General features: G+C 38.0%; 1 protein-coding gene across 3 annotated transcripts in view; it reads right to left on the reverse strand.

Moving 5' to 3' along the window:
- Positions 1-2,625: 2,625 nt before the first annotated feature.
- The window catches only part of tpm4a (tropomyosin 4a), a 41,598-nt gene continuing 30,138 nt past the window's right edge, over positions 2,626-14,085 (reverse strand). For 2 of the 3 annotated variants that reach the window (XM_077608269.1, XM_077608271.1), the window contains 7 exons: positions 6,210-6,343; positions 5,352-5,469; positions 5,193-5,263; positions 4,922-4,997; positions 4,746-4,808; positions 4,142-4,211; positions 3,706-3,880 (listed from right to left, as the gene is read on the reverse strand). In XM_077608269.1, coding sequence (XP_077464395.1) covers positions 3,798-3,880; positions 4,142-4,211; positions 4,746-4,808; positions 4,922-4,997; positions 5,193-5,263; positions 5,352-5,469; positions 6,210-6,343 — 615 coding nt within the window. In that variant the 3' untranslated portion in view covers positions 3,706-3,797. Of the gene's footprint in view, positions 2,754-3,705; positions 3,881-4,141; positions 4,212-4,745; positions 4,809-4,921; positions 4,998-5,192; positions 5,264-5,351; positions 5,470-6,209; positions 6,344-14,085 lie in introns of those variants that run through there. The other variant, XM_077608270.1, reaches the window with a different exon arrangement.

Raw genomic sequence — 14,085 nt, forward strand, 5'->3', positions numbered from 1 at the left:
AATCACGGACACCCCCTTATATATTTTTTCTTTGTCCTATCTCTTAATTCTCTCTTCAGGGGAAAAAAATGAGATTTGAGCAAAATGACTGTAAGTAAGATTTTTACCTAATTGTTATTTAAAAGAGAAAAAAATCAAAGTGTCTATTTTGTATTTACATGTTTTTAAAGAGTTGCTACAGACAATGGTCTATATATACATATAGTCTGGAACATTGTACATTATCAGTTATTAATACGATTGGCCAAGGTCAAAGTTCTTTCCTTGATAGGAAATCGGTCGAATTATACCACTGAAAGATAACTTGTTTTGTTTGTCTTGCTTATTATACTAGGTGTGCGCCGAGAGTTTGTGGGCACATTCCTGTCTTGATTCCATTTGCCTCATTAAAAACAAGGGCATAATTTTCCTCTCTTTCTTTAACATGCACTCCTTTATTTATTTACCTTATAGAAAACAAGAGTAAAGGATCTATTGTGCCGCACCTATGCTGAAGAGAAGGCCCAACACAAGAAAAAACGCCTAGTGCAGTCTCCTAATAGCTATTTCATGGATGTCAAATGCATGGGTAAGCCAAGCTTGCATCACTGAGTCACTAACCAAAATGCTATTTTCTAATCACGTCCATTTTAAATGGCAGGATGCTACAAAATCACCACCATCTACAGCCATGCCCAGACAGTGGTGCCATGTACAGGCTGTGGATTAATCCTCTGCAGGCCCAGCGGTGGCAAATGCAGACTTACTACGGGTGAGATCTGTCAATATCACAAATATTTCCAACTTCTAAACTATGAGCAGCATGTATAGACGGTCTTTTCTCCATTCAGGATGCGTCTTCAGGAGGAAGCAATGCTAAACGGAAATATGGCAGCACAACCCCCTGGCTGGCAGGATTAAAAACTCAAATGTCTCAAAGGCTAAAGATGCACCTGTAAAACGACTACATCTTATGATACCGAGCCAGTAAATCATTTAACGATTTATTACATACTTAACTGGAAAATTAGAAGAAAAAAAATAATGCCATTTGCTACCGATGTTCTAAAGAAATCCCGAAATTGTTTGACTTGATTCAATTTCAAAAAACTTTAAGAGCATGTAATCTGCAGCTGTTTGAAATTACTTTTATAAGAAAAATAAACGATGGCATATTTTAAAAAAAAGGGGGGGGGGATTTCTTGTTGGGCCTTTTTTTTTATATTAAGTGAGAGTGATTAAAATTTGGTATTCAATTTCTGAAATTGGCAGATTGAACAGGAAAAGATGCATAAATGTGCAAAGAAATGTAAAATTGTACATTTTAATTATTTAAAAAAAATCCCCATTTATTAATTGAATAAATTAAGTATAATAATATCAAACCCTATTACATTTATCTGTATCATTTTAATATTTGCATAAATATTTCATTAAATTTATTTTATTTATTATATTGTGTATCAATAATTTGATGGGTTAATTGTAAGGGAAAACCCACCCAAAAAAGATTAAACACATTTTCAGGAATTTCCAAATAAATGTTTAAAAATAATAATCTGACAGGTGGTGTGCCATACTCACATTTTAAAAATATAGTTTCTATGCGTCTGGCACACTTAAATCAAATTTCAGAAAATCCTTATAAAGTTACCAGTAATGAATTCTCATTTTACATGTCACTGTAAAACCACCACAAACCAGTGGTGTGCTTTCACCCGAAAACAAAATTAGTCATATTTTCTGTAAAACATTTATTAAGTGACATGGATGGGATTCGGTAACTAAAGTACTTCAAAAATGTTCTCGATCATAAATGTTGTTGTTAAATGGCCGGCACGAGGTGACAAAAAGAATGGTGTTGTCAAGTTATTCTGTGTGTTGTGAGTTTTCTTTGGTCTTCAGAGTTCCCCTGGCATCAAAATGTGATTTAAAAGAAAAGAAGGCAGTATTATACCTAACATTATTCTACTATATACAATAAAGATCCGTGAGTGATCATACTTGAATATTTCAATTTAGTGCGTAAAGTGTCTATTTTAAGTCATTCAATGTCAGACAGAGTTGAAGTTCCGTCATCATTAGCATTGAATGATTTAAAAATCGGAAAAAACGTCCTGTTAGGAAACATATGTCACACTTTTAAATTAATTGTATTGTACCACGACTAAAAAAAAGTCTATTATGACTAAAAAAAAAGTGTGCTTAATGTGATGATAATGTGATCACTAGCTGAATTCCACCACTGCGTGGCGCTTCAGCCTCTTGCTGCTATTAAAAGGAGTGAAAAATAAGAGATCAAAACTTCAGTCTGTTCTTGCCTCAAGTGTGACTGGTAGGCATAACATGTAAATTTGAAAGGTTTCTATTAAAGAAGTCAAAATAAAATGTACGGAGGTCATTTGTGCAGTTTCGAAGGAACTTTGTTGAACTTTGCTCCTTAAAAACAAAATTCCATAGTAGAAAAAAGACAACGTAAAAAGAACATCAAGGGAGATTGAGTTAATCCCTCCTTCCACAAGGAATGCTTTGGAATGGAAGTGAACATTTACGGAATGTTACATCTCATCCTTATGTGTGTGTGTGTGCATGTGTATATGTGTGTGTATGTGTGTGTGTGTGCATGTGTATATGTGTGTGTATGTGTGTGTGTGTGCATGTGTATATGTGTGTGTATGTGTGTGTGTGTGTTTATAAGCTGTTTAGTTCCTGCAGGGTCTGATCCAGGACTTGATGCATATCCAGATTCTCATCCTTGGCATGTGACAATTTTTCTGCAGAGACAAAGAAAAAAAGGAGACAATGAAGCCTCAAATATTGTGAAACGGAATTAAGTATAAGAAAGCGTATTAATCACGCAGCGTGGCTTTTTGTCACATCAAAATCTTTTTTTCCTTCCAGACATTATTTTGGTTAAATTGTGCAACATGCAGACAATCCAAACCACGATGTTGTGCCTATCATGCAAACAACAGCAGATGCCTTTTCTAGGGAAAAGTCAGAATATGAAAATATAATATACACTGACCAGCCACAACATTAGGTTTTAATGTAAATCTTTCCATTTTGTTTAAAGTCTAGTTTAATTTTTTTTTTAAAAAGACGCGAGTAAAAAGAAAATATCGGAAAGCCGACTAGAACATCTTGCGTTTGGGGGCTGTAGGAATAATAAAAGCATTTTATAATATGGTATTTGTGAGTAGTTAATTCTGAACAAAGCATAATACCCAGTTACAGTAAAAACATGGAGCCACATTATCTTTACTTCTTTCTAATATACAAGTAAAAGATTATTATCAACTTCAACTATGTAGGTCAAAGTTTGTTTTTAATGCATTTTTTTAAATATAAAAAAAAGCCTTTTCATAGAAACTGTATTTTATTGACAGTAATAGTTACTGTTTTTGTTGTCCTTTTGTCTTTAAAACCCCAAAATTGCTTGTTATTGTTTTTCATCATATAAAAGAATCATACCGAGATTGGTGAAACTTAATCATTTGTAATTGTAATCAATCTTGTGGCTGTCCAGTTTCCATAAAACCAACAAAATCAACTCAAAAGGGGAAAAAATAGACGACGTACAAACTAAGTCTCACCTTAGGCAACATATAGTCTCTGTCAACCCTCTTGCACAAGAGTGTAAAACAGTTTAAATGACATCACTGGTAATGTTTGACAGGAATACTTGAGCATGAAAGATGTGGGAAATGGAAGGAAGACAGTACATAGGAACGAGAAAGCTTTTAATTGGTGTTTGATGAGATGGACAGAAGGCACATTGAGAATATGAATTTGAGAAAAGAGCCAAGCGCGTGCGTCTACAGAGACGTCATGTCATTGAGGGCATGGTCCAGCTCCTCGCTAATGGCCTTGTACTTCAGCTTCTGAGCATACAGCTCATCTGGAGGTCAGGAAATACAGGCGGGCGTCGCGGAGCCGAAAAGCAGAGCGACAGGCAGAAGGAGGAAGGAAAAGAGGAGGAGAAACAAAAGTCAGCAAGAAAAACATGAAGGATGGAATGAATAGGTGAATGATTGTTTATAGCGCTCCAAGAAAGACTATGAACAAACAGACAGTCAAAACAATGAAAGCATCCTAAATAAGGACCAAAAAAAGACTACAGTATTTTTTTTTGTCATAGAGAGGTGAAATCAAGCCATACCTTCCAGGTCATCAATGGACTTTTCCAGTTTGGCCACTGTTCTCTCTGCAAACTCTGCACGGGTTTCAGCCTGATGAAAAAAACAAAAACAAACAGCATGTTAAAATGAATAGAAAAATTTAGTGAATACTAGTGATGGCCTGATCCGATACTCTGTATCAGCACTTGATACTGCTATTTTTGGACTATCGGTCACAAGATCACATCCGATCTAGTTGTCGCGTCTTTTTAGTACCCTCGTTTTTTTGGACTTCTGTAAATAAAAACCACGAGGCAAAAATGTCTGCAGACTAGGACTACTTCTCTTTAGAAACTAACAATAGTAACCGTGTATTATTAGAAAAAAAATCATATACCAGCAGGGCTCACTATAATACAAAAATATTATTATTATTGTTAGTTCTGGTCTAAAAATATGTGTATCGGTTTGTAGGGGTAGGAAATCTTGAAAAAAACAAAGCGTCTGCATTGGGACATCCCTATTGAATACAATGTATTTGATTATAAGGGAAATATATTAAATGATATCTTTCAAGGTGATGTTCAACCATGAAAAACAGCAATATGGAAACAAAAATTACCACAATTATAACATGAAACGCACCTCCTTCAGTTTGTCAGTAAGAAGTTTAATTTCCTCCTCGTACTTGTCCTCCTTTTCTGAGTACTGTTGACACGAACAACACAAGAACCATATTATTACCCAACATTTCCAGTGTGATCATATAATTGTTCTCTCATACACAAAGAATTTATTAGGAAACATTTGAAATTCCTTACCTTCTCTGACTGCGCTTCTAAGGACTTGAGGTTGTTGGTCACATTTTTAAGCTCCTCCTCCAGGTCGCTCGCTTTGCTATGGAACATTCCCATGGAAAATGCGTGAGGGTTCATTATTGCCAATAATTCCCAACTAAGTATCCAAAACTACGGTTATACATTAATAATTTTAGGAATAACACTTGACTGTTATTCCTAAATTCCAACTAGGTCGTAATGGTGTATTACAAATACAAACAGGAATAGTACCCGGTATTTAATAGCGTTTTACCATTCTGAGAGCTCCGCCCTCTCCTCGGCTCTCTCCAGATCTAATTCCAGGATCACCAGTTTGCGAGCCACCTAGAGGGAAAAATTTGAGATTTTTAACCACGTGGATGACTCCAAAATTAAATGGAAGAATCTTTAAATCTTTAAAATTCTGTCTGACCTCTTCGTATTTACGGTCAGCCTCCTCCGCAATGTGTTTAGCCTCCTTCAACTGCATCTCCTGAATTTCCATCTTCTCCTCGTCCTTCATCGCTCGGGTTTCGATCACCTTCATTCCTCTGCAGCAGGATAGGTTGAAAAAACATGGAGATGTTATCAATAGATGCTTCATCAGTAATTAGATCAGTGTCTCTCAGTTATTTCTCAATACTCCCGCTAGAAAGAGGAGAACGACACTATGCACCACGAATACACTCTTCCTATTGTTCATCCTTGCTAAATATTCTTTCATATTTTCTCTCAAGGTGTAAATTAACAGCAATTTATATTTTCCTTTGATATGTATACACATTACCGTATTTTTCAGACTGAGTTTTTGCCTGAGTATACGTCATACTAGCCAAAAAATGCTCAATGAAACATAAGTAATACTTTTGTGGGAATTTTTTCTTGACAAAATTCAGAAAAAAGAGCAGACAAATATAAAATGTTCATTTTGTAGGAACAATAAAACAAACTTGATATCAATGTAAAAAAAATAAAAGGTTGAATTATATCATATTATCATTTAATTTCACAGTCGCGCCTCCTGGGGAAAACTCTTTAAAAAAGAAAACTGCGAATTATAGTCCGGAAAATACGGCGCAAGCTTTTTCTAACAACCTGCTTAAACTACTGCAATACCCTTTCCAACAATTCAACTCCAAAAGGGAGTATGACATCATGGCATGAGCGCCCAAATTGTACTTTGTGGAGTTTATTCACTGGTTTGCACTGATTTGTGGGTATCGAGAAACGTGAAGGGTGCATCAAACCGCAACATACAAATTGTACGTGTCGTGCTGAGAAAGCGGCTAACCTCTCGCTCTCGTCTGCAGCCTTTTCGGCCTCTTCCAGTTTTTGCAGCGCTGTGGCCAGCCTCTCCTGGGCCCGGTCCAACTCCTCCTCCACCAGCTGGATGCGACGGTTCAGAGCAGCGACATCACCCTCTGCCTAAAAAGACCACAGGAAAAGGGGGATGATACATTTGGTCATTCATTCATTCATTAAACTTAACTCATCCAAGATGCTGTTCCCTCCCCCCCCGCAATTAAAACAGGAAGACGGAGAAACAGGGGAGGTTGAGAAAACCTCTCCACTATGTTGATTTTAAGCCATACTAATGAGTCCACATGAAAGACAAAGATTCAGAAATTAATTAGGTACGACGTCTGCCTCGAATGATTATTTTGATAGTAAAAAAAAAATCACATTTTGTAATTACTCCCCAAATCCTTTCATTTTCGATTTTGAGCTTGTGGCATTTCAGGAACAAAAACAAAACCATGATTTCCATTTTGTGTCACATGGGGGAAAATGGACATCCCTCGTCTGCTTGTAAATTAAGGAGGAAAAAGACCCTAAACAACTTTTCAGGGAATTTATCACTACATACACCACCTTCTTAAAGATATACAAATCTGACACAAACTCTACAGAAACTCATGTAGCCCATCTTAAAATGTCTTTTTGTTTACTGATACAATTTGCCATTGAGTGAAATTTCAGGCACTAAAAACATACGTCAGCTTCTAGGGGTGAGAGCAACTGCAAAGTTCTTGGACAAGCATAGTAATTCTGTGTTCACTTGGGGGCAGACTTTAGTAGGTCAGTGCATTATTAAGATCGTCATGCTATCCAGAAGTCAAATCTACAGCAAGACCGAGAGCTTTTCCTTCGCATTGGTAATAGCCACTTCATTCATATAGACGTGGTGAAAAAAGATTCAGGTGAGAATAAATCTAAACCCAATTTGGAACAGAATCTAGTTGGGCTCCAAGAAAAGTATCCAATTGCTATGTAGTTTGAGGAAAGACATGGTTAAAAAAACACCAGTTCTTAACCCTCAAGTCTTGGCCATCTTGGTACCGATTATGCTGAATTTAGGAATGGAGTAAGTGAGGTGTGAGTCTGTCACTGGATCCGTTGGGCATTTCAGTTAATGAAGACATGGTTTCCTTTCCAAAGCAATGCAATAATCAATGTTGCCGCTGTGTTGATTTCATTGGTTGAAAAGTCTGTCCACCTAATTCTCTCTTTCACTATTTTCCGGAGTCCGACTCGGCGGCACTGCTGCCGGGGGAGGCCATACGGACGGAGATCAGGCAGGAAATGTCTGGCGAATCAGAGGCAACGAGTGTTCAAACAGTTAGCAGCTGATAAGAGAAGAAAGCCTCCCACCATGGGGTGAATGAAAAGCCCCGAATCAGCTCAACATGGTCAAATCCACTCTGAGCGGGCTGACATCTGTCGACAGCACATCTGGCTGAAGAGAACAGAACTTGGGTGGAACCTGAAATAACAGAAATGACCTACTACTTCCTGAATTGTGTGCAAGGACTAACGTTGTTGGAGTACAAACAAACAGGCTTTTCATGAGCTTTAGTTCAACGAGACTAGACGCATTACAGCACTCCCAGACATACGGACGACAGACTCTTATTCAAGCCAACTGCACCTTTCAAACATAGACGAACATAAGTGCAATGGTTCCAATTGACATGTGACATGCTCACACACATGCAAATGAAAAGAAAAACTCAGATGGAAAACTCAAATTGAAGCAAACTGGTTAAGATAATCAATCAAGTTTGCTTAAACCGGGCAAAGAAAAATCCACTAACAAGCTGTTATTGAGTAATTTCAAGAAGTATAAATTTGATATTTGCTAGGCTAGCATAACTGAACATGACAGACTGTCATATTAAAACAAATGATAAAGAATGACTTAACTAATAGCTGTGTCTCTATTTAAAAAGAAGGAAACATTACAGATTGATGATTAGAAGAAAAAAACTTTTTTACTGCAGTTTAAACTACTGCATGTATAGTAATATTTATGAATTACACACATGCCTTTAAGGGTCATGGCCAACTCATATGAAATCAGTAGTTGGTTAACGTGTTATAATTAAATGAGCTGTTAACTATATTCTCCATGTAAGTGTTCCCATTTTGTATTTAAGTTTCACTCTCTGTCCTGTACACGACAGAAAAATGTCAAAAAGTGTGTCATTCTCTTTAACTCAACAAGAAGGCATTCCAGTAACTTAATGAGTTATTCATTGACTACACTTAACTCTTACTGCTGTCTCAAATTTAAAACTACAGAACAACGGAAATAAAAGCAATGGCTCATAACTCGTGATTCGGTGGTACTTTAAGTTCTAATCTGTCCTTTAATGCAAGGAAATTGGACTAAATGAAATGAAGCAGTTTTAAATTTCCTTTATGAGTAGGTTTTTTTTATCCTGTCTTAAGTAGTACATACTTTATACTTTGCAGCGGATTGTGAAATAATCCCCATCCCAGAACAAAATGTAGTCCAACTTCAGCTATGTTGCACCAATGGTATGGCACTCATCTTCCTATACAACTCCATTCAGTGACCAAGAAGAACCGTTTCCAGACAGTAAACTAATCTTCAATTTGAATAAGGTCCAGTTCCAACTGGACTGACCTTAAAAGATACAGTTTAGGTAGATACGCTGTATGAGGAGACTTTTACTAAGAGAATCAAGGCCAACTCAGAAAGCAATCTAATTATGAGCTGCTTCCAGGGCAGTGGGCTAATAAGCGACACAACGCCGCAGTGGTTCAGTCAAAGTTATTCCTGACCGTGGTTGCGCCCTAACCGATACGTGAATATAGACGAGTATTGTAAGATGTCAGCGTATCGGACCAAATTTAGTTCAGCAACGTAAATAGGATTAGTCCTGTATGCTTTTTCTTATAGCTCAAAGGGGGTTCTATCTAGATCAATGCAGGCTCTTTCGTTTTAATAAAACTATGGTTAAGCTTTTTAACCAACCTGGTTATAGTTTGACCCCAAGAAATATCTTTTTGCAATCACAGCTAGAAGTGTGAGAGAACAGATTTTTGAACGGATTACAAAGTTGAATTCAGATGAATGCCTGTTTATTGTGTTGCATTACAAGAAAACTATTTTATATTGTGTGGTCTGTCCATAAATCTGTCTTTGAGGGTTTTTAAATGTCCCCGGTCAAGTAAACAACCCAATAATAAAACCTTCTACGTGCCTTTTTCAGGCAGTGACTAAATACCATTGTTAGGTAGTAGAATCCAAGATAACGGTATCCGTAAGACATAGAACAAATTTGTAATTTTTTTAGCAGTCCTAAAATATAACACCATTTGGTCAAATGAGCAAAAAAAAACGATTGAAGTCCAAGTAAAAATGCTTAAACTTATATTTTCAAACCTGTAAAAATCCATGACTAAGTTTAAATTCTGCCTTTTTGGCTGAAAACAAACCATTAAATGTATCAGGATTGCTTTGCATGATAAATTATCTCTATTAACAAGCATTGCATTTAAAAAAAACTACATTTTTAATAGTAAATAAACAAAAATGTGTTGCTTTTGATGGAGTAACACATTTCATTTCTCCATCTGTAGTTCTTGAATATCTGTACTTAGTACTATATTTAGTCACTCAATCAATTTAGTCTGTTAAAAACAACTTTAAGCTTAGGAGTAAATCAGGCTTTTGCTGGCAGAGACTGCACAGATCATTTCGACTAAATCACACAGTCTTGGTCGGTATAATCACATAATTATCTTGCCACCACAAAGCCACCGACGTGGGAGTGTTCCCCAGAATGCCTCCCGCTGACGATACGCAACTGATATGCATTATATTTGGAAAGTTGAGCTAGCCGTTGGGAGAAATTCCAATGAAAACAGAGCTCTCAGGAAGTCATTCTTTCCACAGAAAGTCAAAAGTGAGAAAAGCAGTAGCCCAGTGCAGCAGAAGAGTTGACAACTTCAATTTAACCCTGTCAAACACTGGGAAAAAGATCTGCTTATGATGGAAAAGAATGACATTCCTCTACCCACTCCTGCATATTTTGGGGCGTAAATGATTGATAGTGACACAAATAACTGGAATTGTTAAAATATCAAGCCAAGGTGCCATGAGGCCATTGTGCTAATTCTTTTACAACAACACCAAATGCTTCAAACCTACATACTATTGAGGAATTTATAACTTTTGAATGCCCAAAAGTTGGAATCCAGCACTTCTTCGCTACATCTTTAGCCTGTGGATGACTGACCAGAAGTATTGGTTCTTATAAGTCAGTGGTTTTATTTTGGCTACTGTTCCCCTTCCTGTTTCCTTTTCTGGCCTTCCTTCCAGATCTTTTGTGATTGGTCTCAAGTATTTTAGTCCTGATTATAGCCTGCCAGATGAGAACTTACTTGCTACAATCGCCTTTGGTGTTAAAACAGAATAAATGAATTGGTAATAGATTTCACCGGGAGATTAGTTAACAACTTCATGGAGTGGAATGTATTTAACCTGACAATCAACGTCAGGGTAACGTTCGCAAACAATAAAACAATTAGCTGACTGTAAGAACAAAGTTCAATGAAACTACATTGTCAAACATTCCTTTCCGATACCTCTCTTTACACTCTGAACATGCCAGTGATGAAAGGCTCATCTGCATTTACAAACAGTTACAAATGAGAATATGCACTTTGAAAGAGTAATATTTGCCAAAAATTAATACTTTTTTTTTGCTTAAAATGAGACACCACACTTAACCAGAACCATCCCTAGGTTTTCCGAAGCCACTAGACACTTCTATATGACAGCTGCGTTCATCACCACTGGCATTCCACGACCAAATATCAAGTCAGACTGCTGGCACTGAAGGTGTATTATGGGTAGAGTAGCTGCCAAGTTGTTGAAAAGGGAAGATAAATGGGTGGAATTTTTCTTTATTTCAATCTTAAATCTTTCCAGTTGCTGCTTAATTTTTTTTTTCTTTTTGAAGGGACCGTCGGAGACAGAGAGCGAAAGTTGAGCGTTAAGTGAGTGACTGTTTTTTTTGTACTGAAGCCGCAGAATTGCATTCACCTCATCTCCCTGTGAGACTGGGCCCACAGTGACAGGAAGCGCAGGCCAGATTTGTCAGGCGACATCCTGGGCAGGGCAGCCAAGGGTTTCAAAGCATGCATGTTTTATGGTAAACAAAGTGCAGCTTTAAGTAAAAAGGGAAGTCTAGTTCCGATCCTTTGACCATATGTAAAAAAAAAATCAAATGCAAAGTACTTACTATTAATAGTAGATCTTCAGACGTAACGATGAAGAACACAAGCAGGTCAAATTTAAGACTCCACTGCATTACCGTCGCCGGACTTTTGGTCGCCGGACGTTTGGTCGCCGGTTGTTTTGGTCCGAGCGACCAAACGTCCACGACAAAACAAGGTAAGACAACACGGTCTACGCATCAATAAAAGCCAACAATGGCCTTGAGCAGTTTCACTGAGCAGACGTGTGAGTGTATAAGAGTTTGTATGTACATGAGTTGTCCCCTTAGGAAGAGACGTCAGTCAGGATCTTAACAAGTTCTCCAACAAAACACAATAAAAGTACGGGAAATTTGGAGCTTTTCTTTAGCCTAATAATTAATAGGGCATTAAGTATGACTAAATAATAATCCACAGTTTGTATTTAGGGAATTTGAGCAACAATTTTAAATGGTAATTATCAATAACCTTCCGGGCGACCAAACCCTGCATTACTGGTCAACAATACTTCAAAAAAATCTGAAACCACAGGAATTGGAACAACAACAACGACGACCCAGTACTTTTTTATTTTCCCCCAGAAGTGCAGCTTGTGTCTCTTGCGTCCACGTTGTGAAACAATGATTCATCACATGAACACTCAGCAATATTCCTCTTTTGATCTCCCTGTACTAAAATGAAAAAGCTTTAGTCCCAAAGGATAACTTCAGGTCGTCCTAATTATTCACATATGGAAACGCAAAACTTTGCCACACACTGGGTTTGACACTCCGTTCCACTTTATAAGCACGGACGTCTGCACCGGTGGCGTAGTGGTACATGCTGCCGTCTGACGCCCAGACGTCATGTGTTTGATTTCCATTTATCACACCTATTCCCAGTTAACCTGAAACTGGACCGACCGTCCCTCAAGGAAAATTCAGATGACGTACCCATACCTAGTTATAACACTATCAACAATCAGTTATGAAGTGTCAAGGAGGGCCACCTGGGCTCTGTCATGACATGTTTCCATATCCTTAAAACCACAACTTCTCCTACTCTCATTGAATCTCTTCACTCGTGACATCATTAATCTCCCCCAACACTGCGACATGTCACTAGACTATTAGCCAAGTGCGCTAGCTAAGCAATTCCATTCTCCTGACTTTTCTACTGTGAACTCATAAAAGCCCTTACGTGAGTCGTGTCAAGAGGCAGGTCAGTGGCCCATTAAAAAGAAGAATGAGTCATTTACGAAACAGTCACTCGTTTTGAAAGAGGAAGCATCTTTCAGAGTATTTCTGTCAGTGGATACTCAGACGTGTTTCTGCAAGTCCATGTCTTCTCACCATTTGGTCACCAAGCGCATAGTGACAAACCACCTGTGGTATCTGGATAACCCGATTTGCCTCAACCAGTAAGAATATACAAAAGACCCCCATTAGTATATATTTAACCTAACAAATTTTGGGCATCAAGCAAGTTCTGGTGAACATCCAAATACCATGTAGAAAGGTCAAGGCCGATATTTAAACCCCTAAGCTCAGCACTTGAGGCAGATGTGACAACCACAATCTACACTAATGTGCTCAACGGTATAATTATTGGCTTCCACATTAACTTTTTTGTCCATTCTAGTGCAAAACTGCTCCCTAAACTGTCGACAATGGCTTCAACAAACTGATTAAAAATAGAGTCCACACATAAACCCAATATGAAATCCGTGTACGAAAAATTCACTCGTCTTCTGTCGTAATTCCACAAAATCAATATGCATTGAAAAATGCAAAATGTTGTGGTGTCACAACTTCAACTAGTGCCTTTATTTGTTTTACTCTATGTGCTGTTATCAGCCATCGTTTTAGTTAACGAAACCCTTGGATCAAAAAAAGTAGGTAGCCCATTCATTCATTCATTCATTTTCTGTACCGCTTTATCCTCACTAGGGTCACGGGGGGTTGCTGGAGTCCCAGCTGACTTGAGGCCAGAGGCGGGGGACACCCTGAATCCGTGGCCAGCCGATCTCAGGGCACAAGGAGACGGACAACCATTTATGCTGACAATCATACCTAGAGGCAATTCAGAGTGTCCAATCAGCCTACCATGAATGTTTTTTGGAATGTGGGAGGAAACCGGAGTACTTGGGAAAAAACCCACACAGGCCCGGGGAGAACCGTTGTAAAAAAAAATCACCAATGGAAACACATCACTAGCCTGATAAGATATCTGAACCCATGTGGAAATACTACTTAAAAGGTAAAAATGGAATTCTGCAATGGTGAGAGTTTTAAGTGTAAAGCAAGGCAAATAGTATACAGATTTTTTTTTAATTCAAATGTGACCTCAGATCCTTTCAAAGCTTTTTGGGTTTAACATGAAATCAGTGAAGCTTTGAATTCAGGATTCCGTTTTGAACAAAACAAAAAAAGTGGATGACATAAAAAGAGATGAAAATGTCTTAACTTTTGACGCCAGAGCATCGCACCCATGCGCAAATCACCCACGAGAATCTCAACTTTTGTCCCCCCTGAAAGGAACCAACGCCTTGCATTGTGGCACAATCCCACCCGCACACCCATCCATGGTGCGGTTTTATTCCACTCCAAAAGCGGAATAACGGTAGTAGATTGCTGGCCTAACACTACGCCACGACG

Source organism: Stigmatopora argus, chromosome 8 (genome assembly GCF_051989625.1).
Source record: "Stigmatopora argus isolate UIUO_Sarg chromosome 8, RoL_Sarg_1.0, whole genome shotgun sequence".
In the NCBI taxonomy this organism is placed as follows: Eukaryota; Metazoa; Chordata; class Actinopteri; order Syngnathiformes; family Syngnathidae; genus Stigmatopora; species Stigmatopora argus.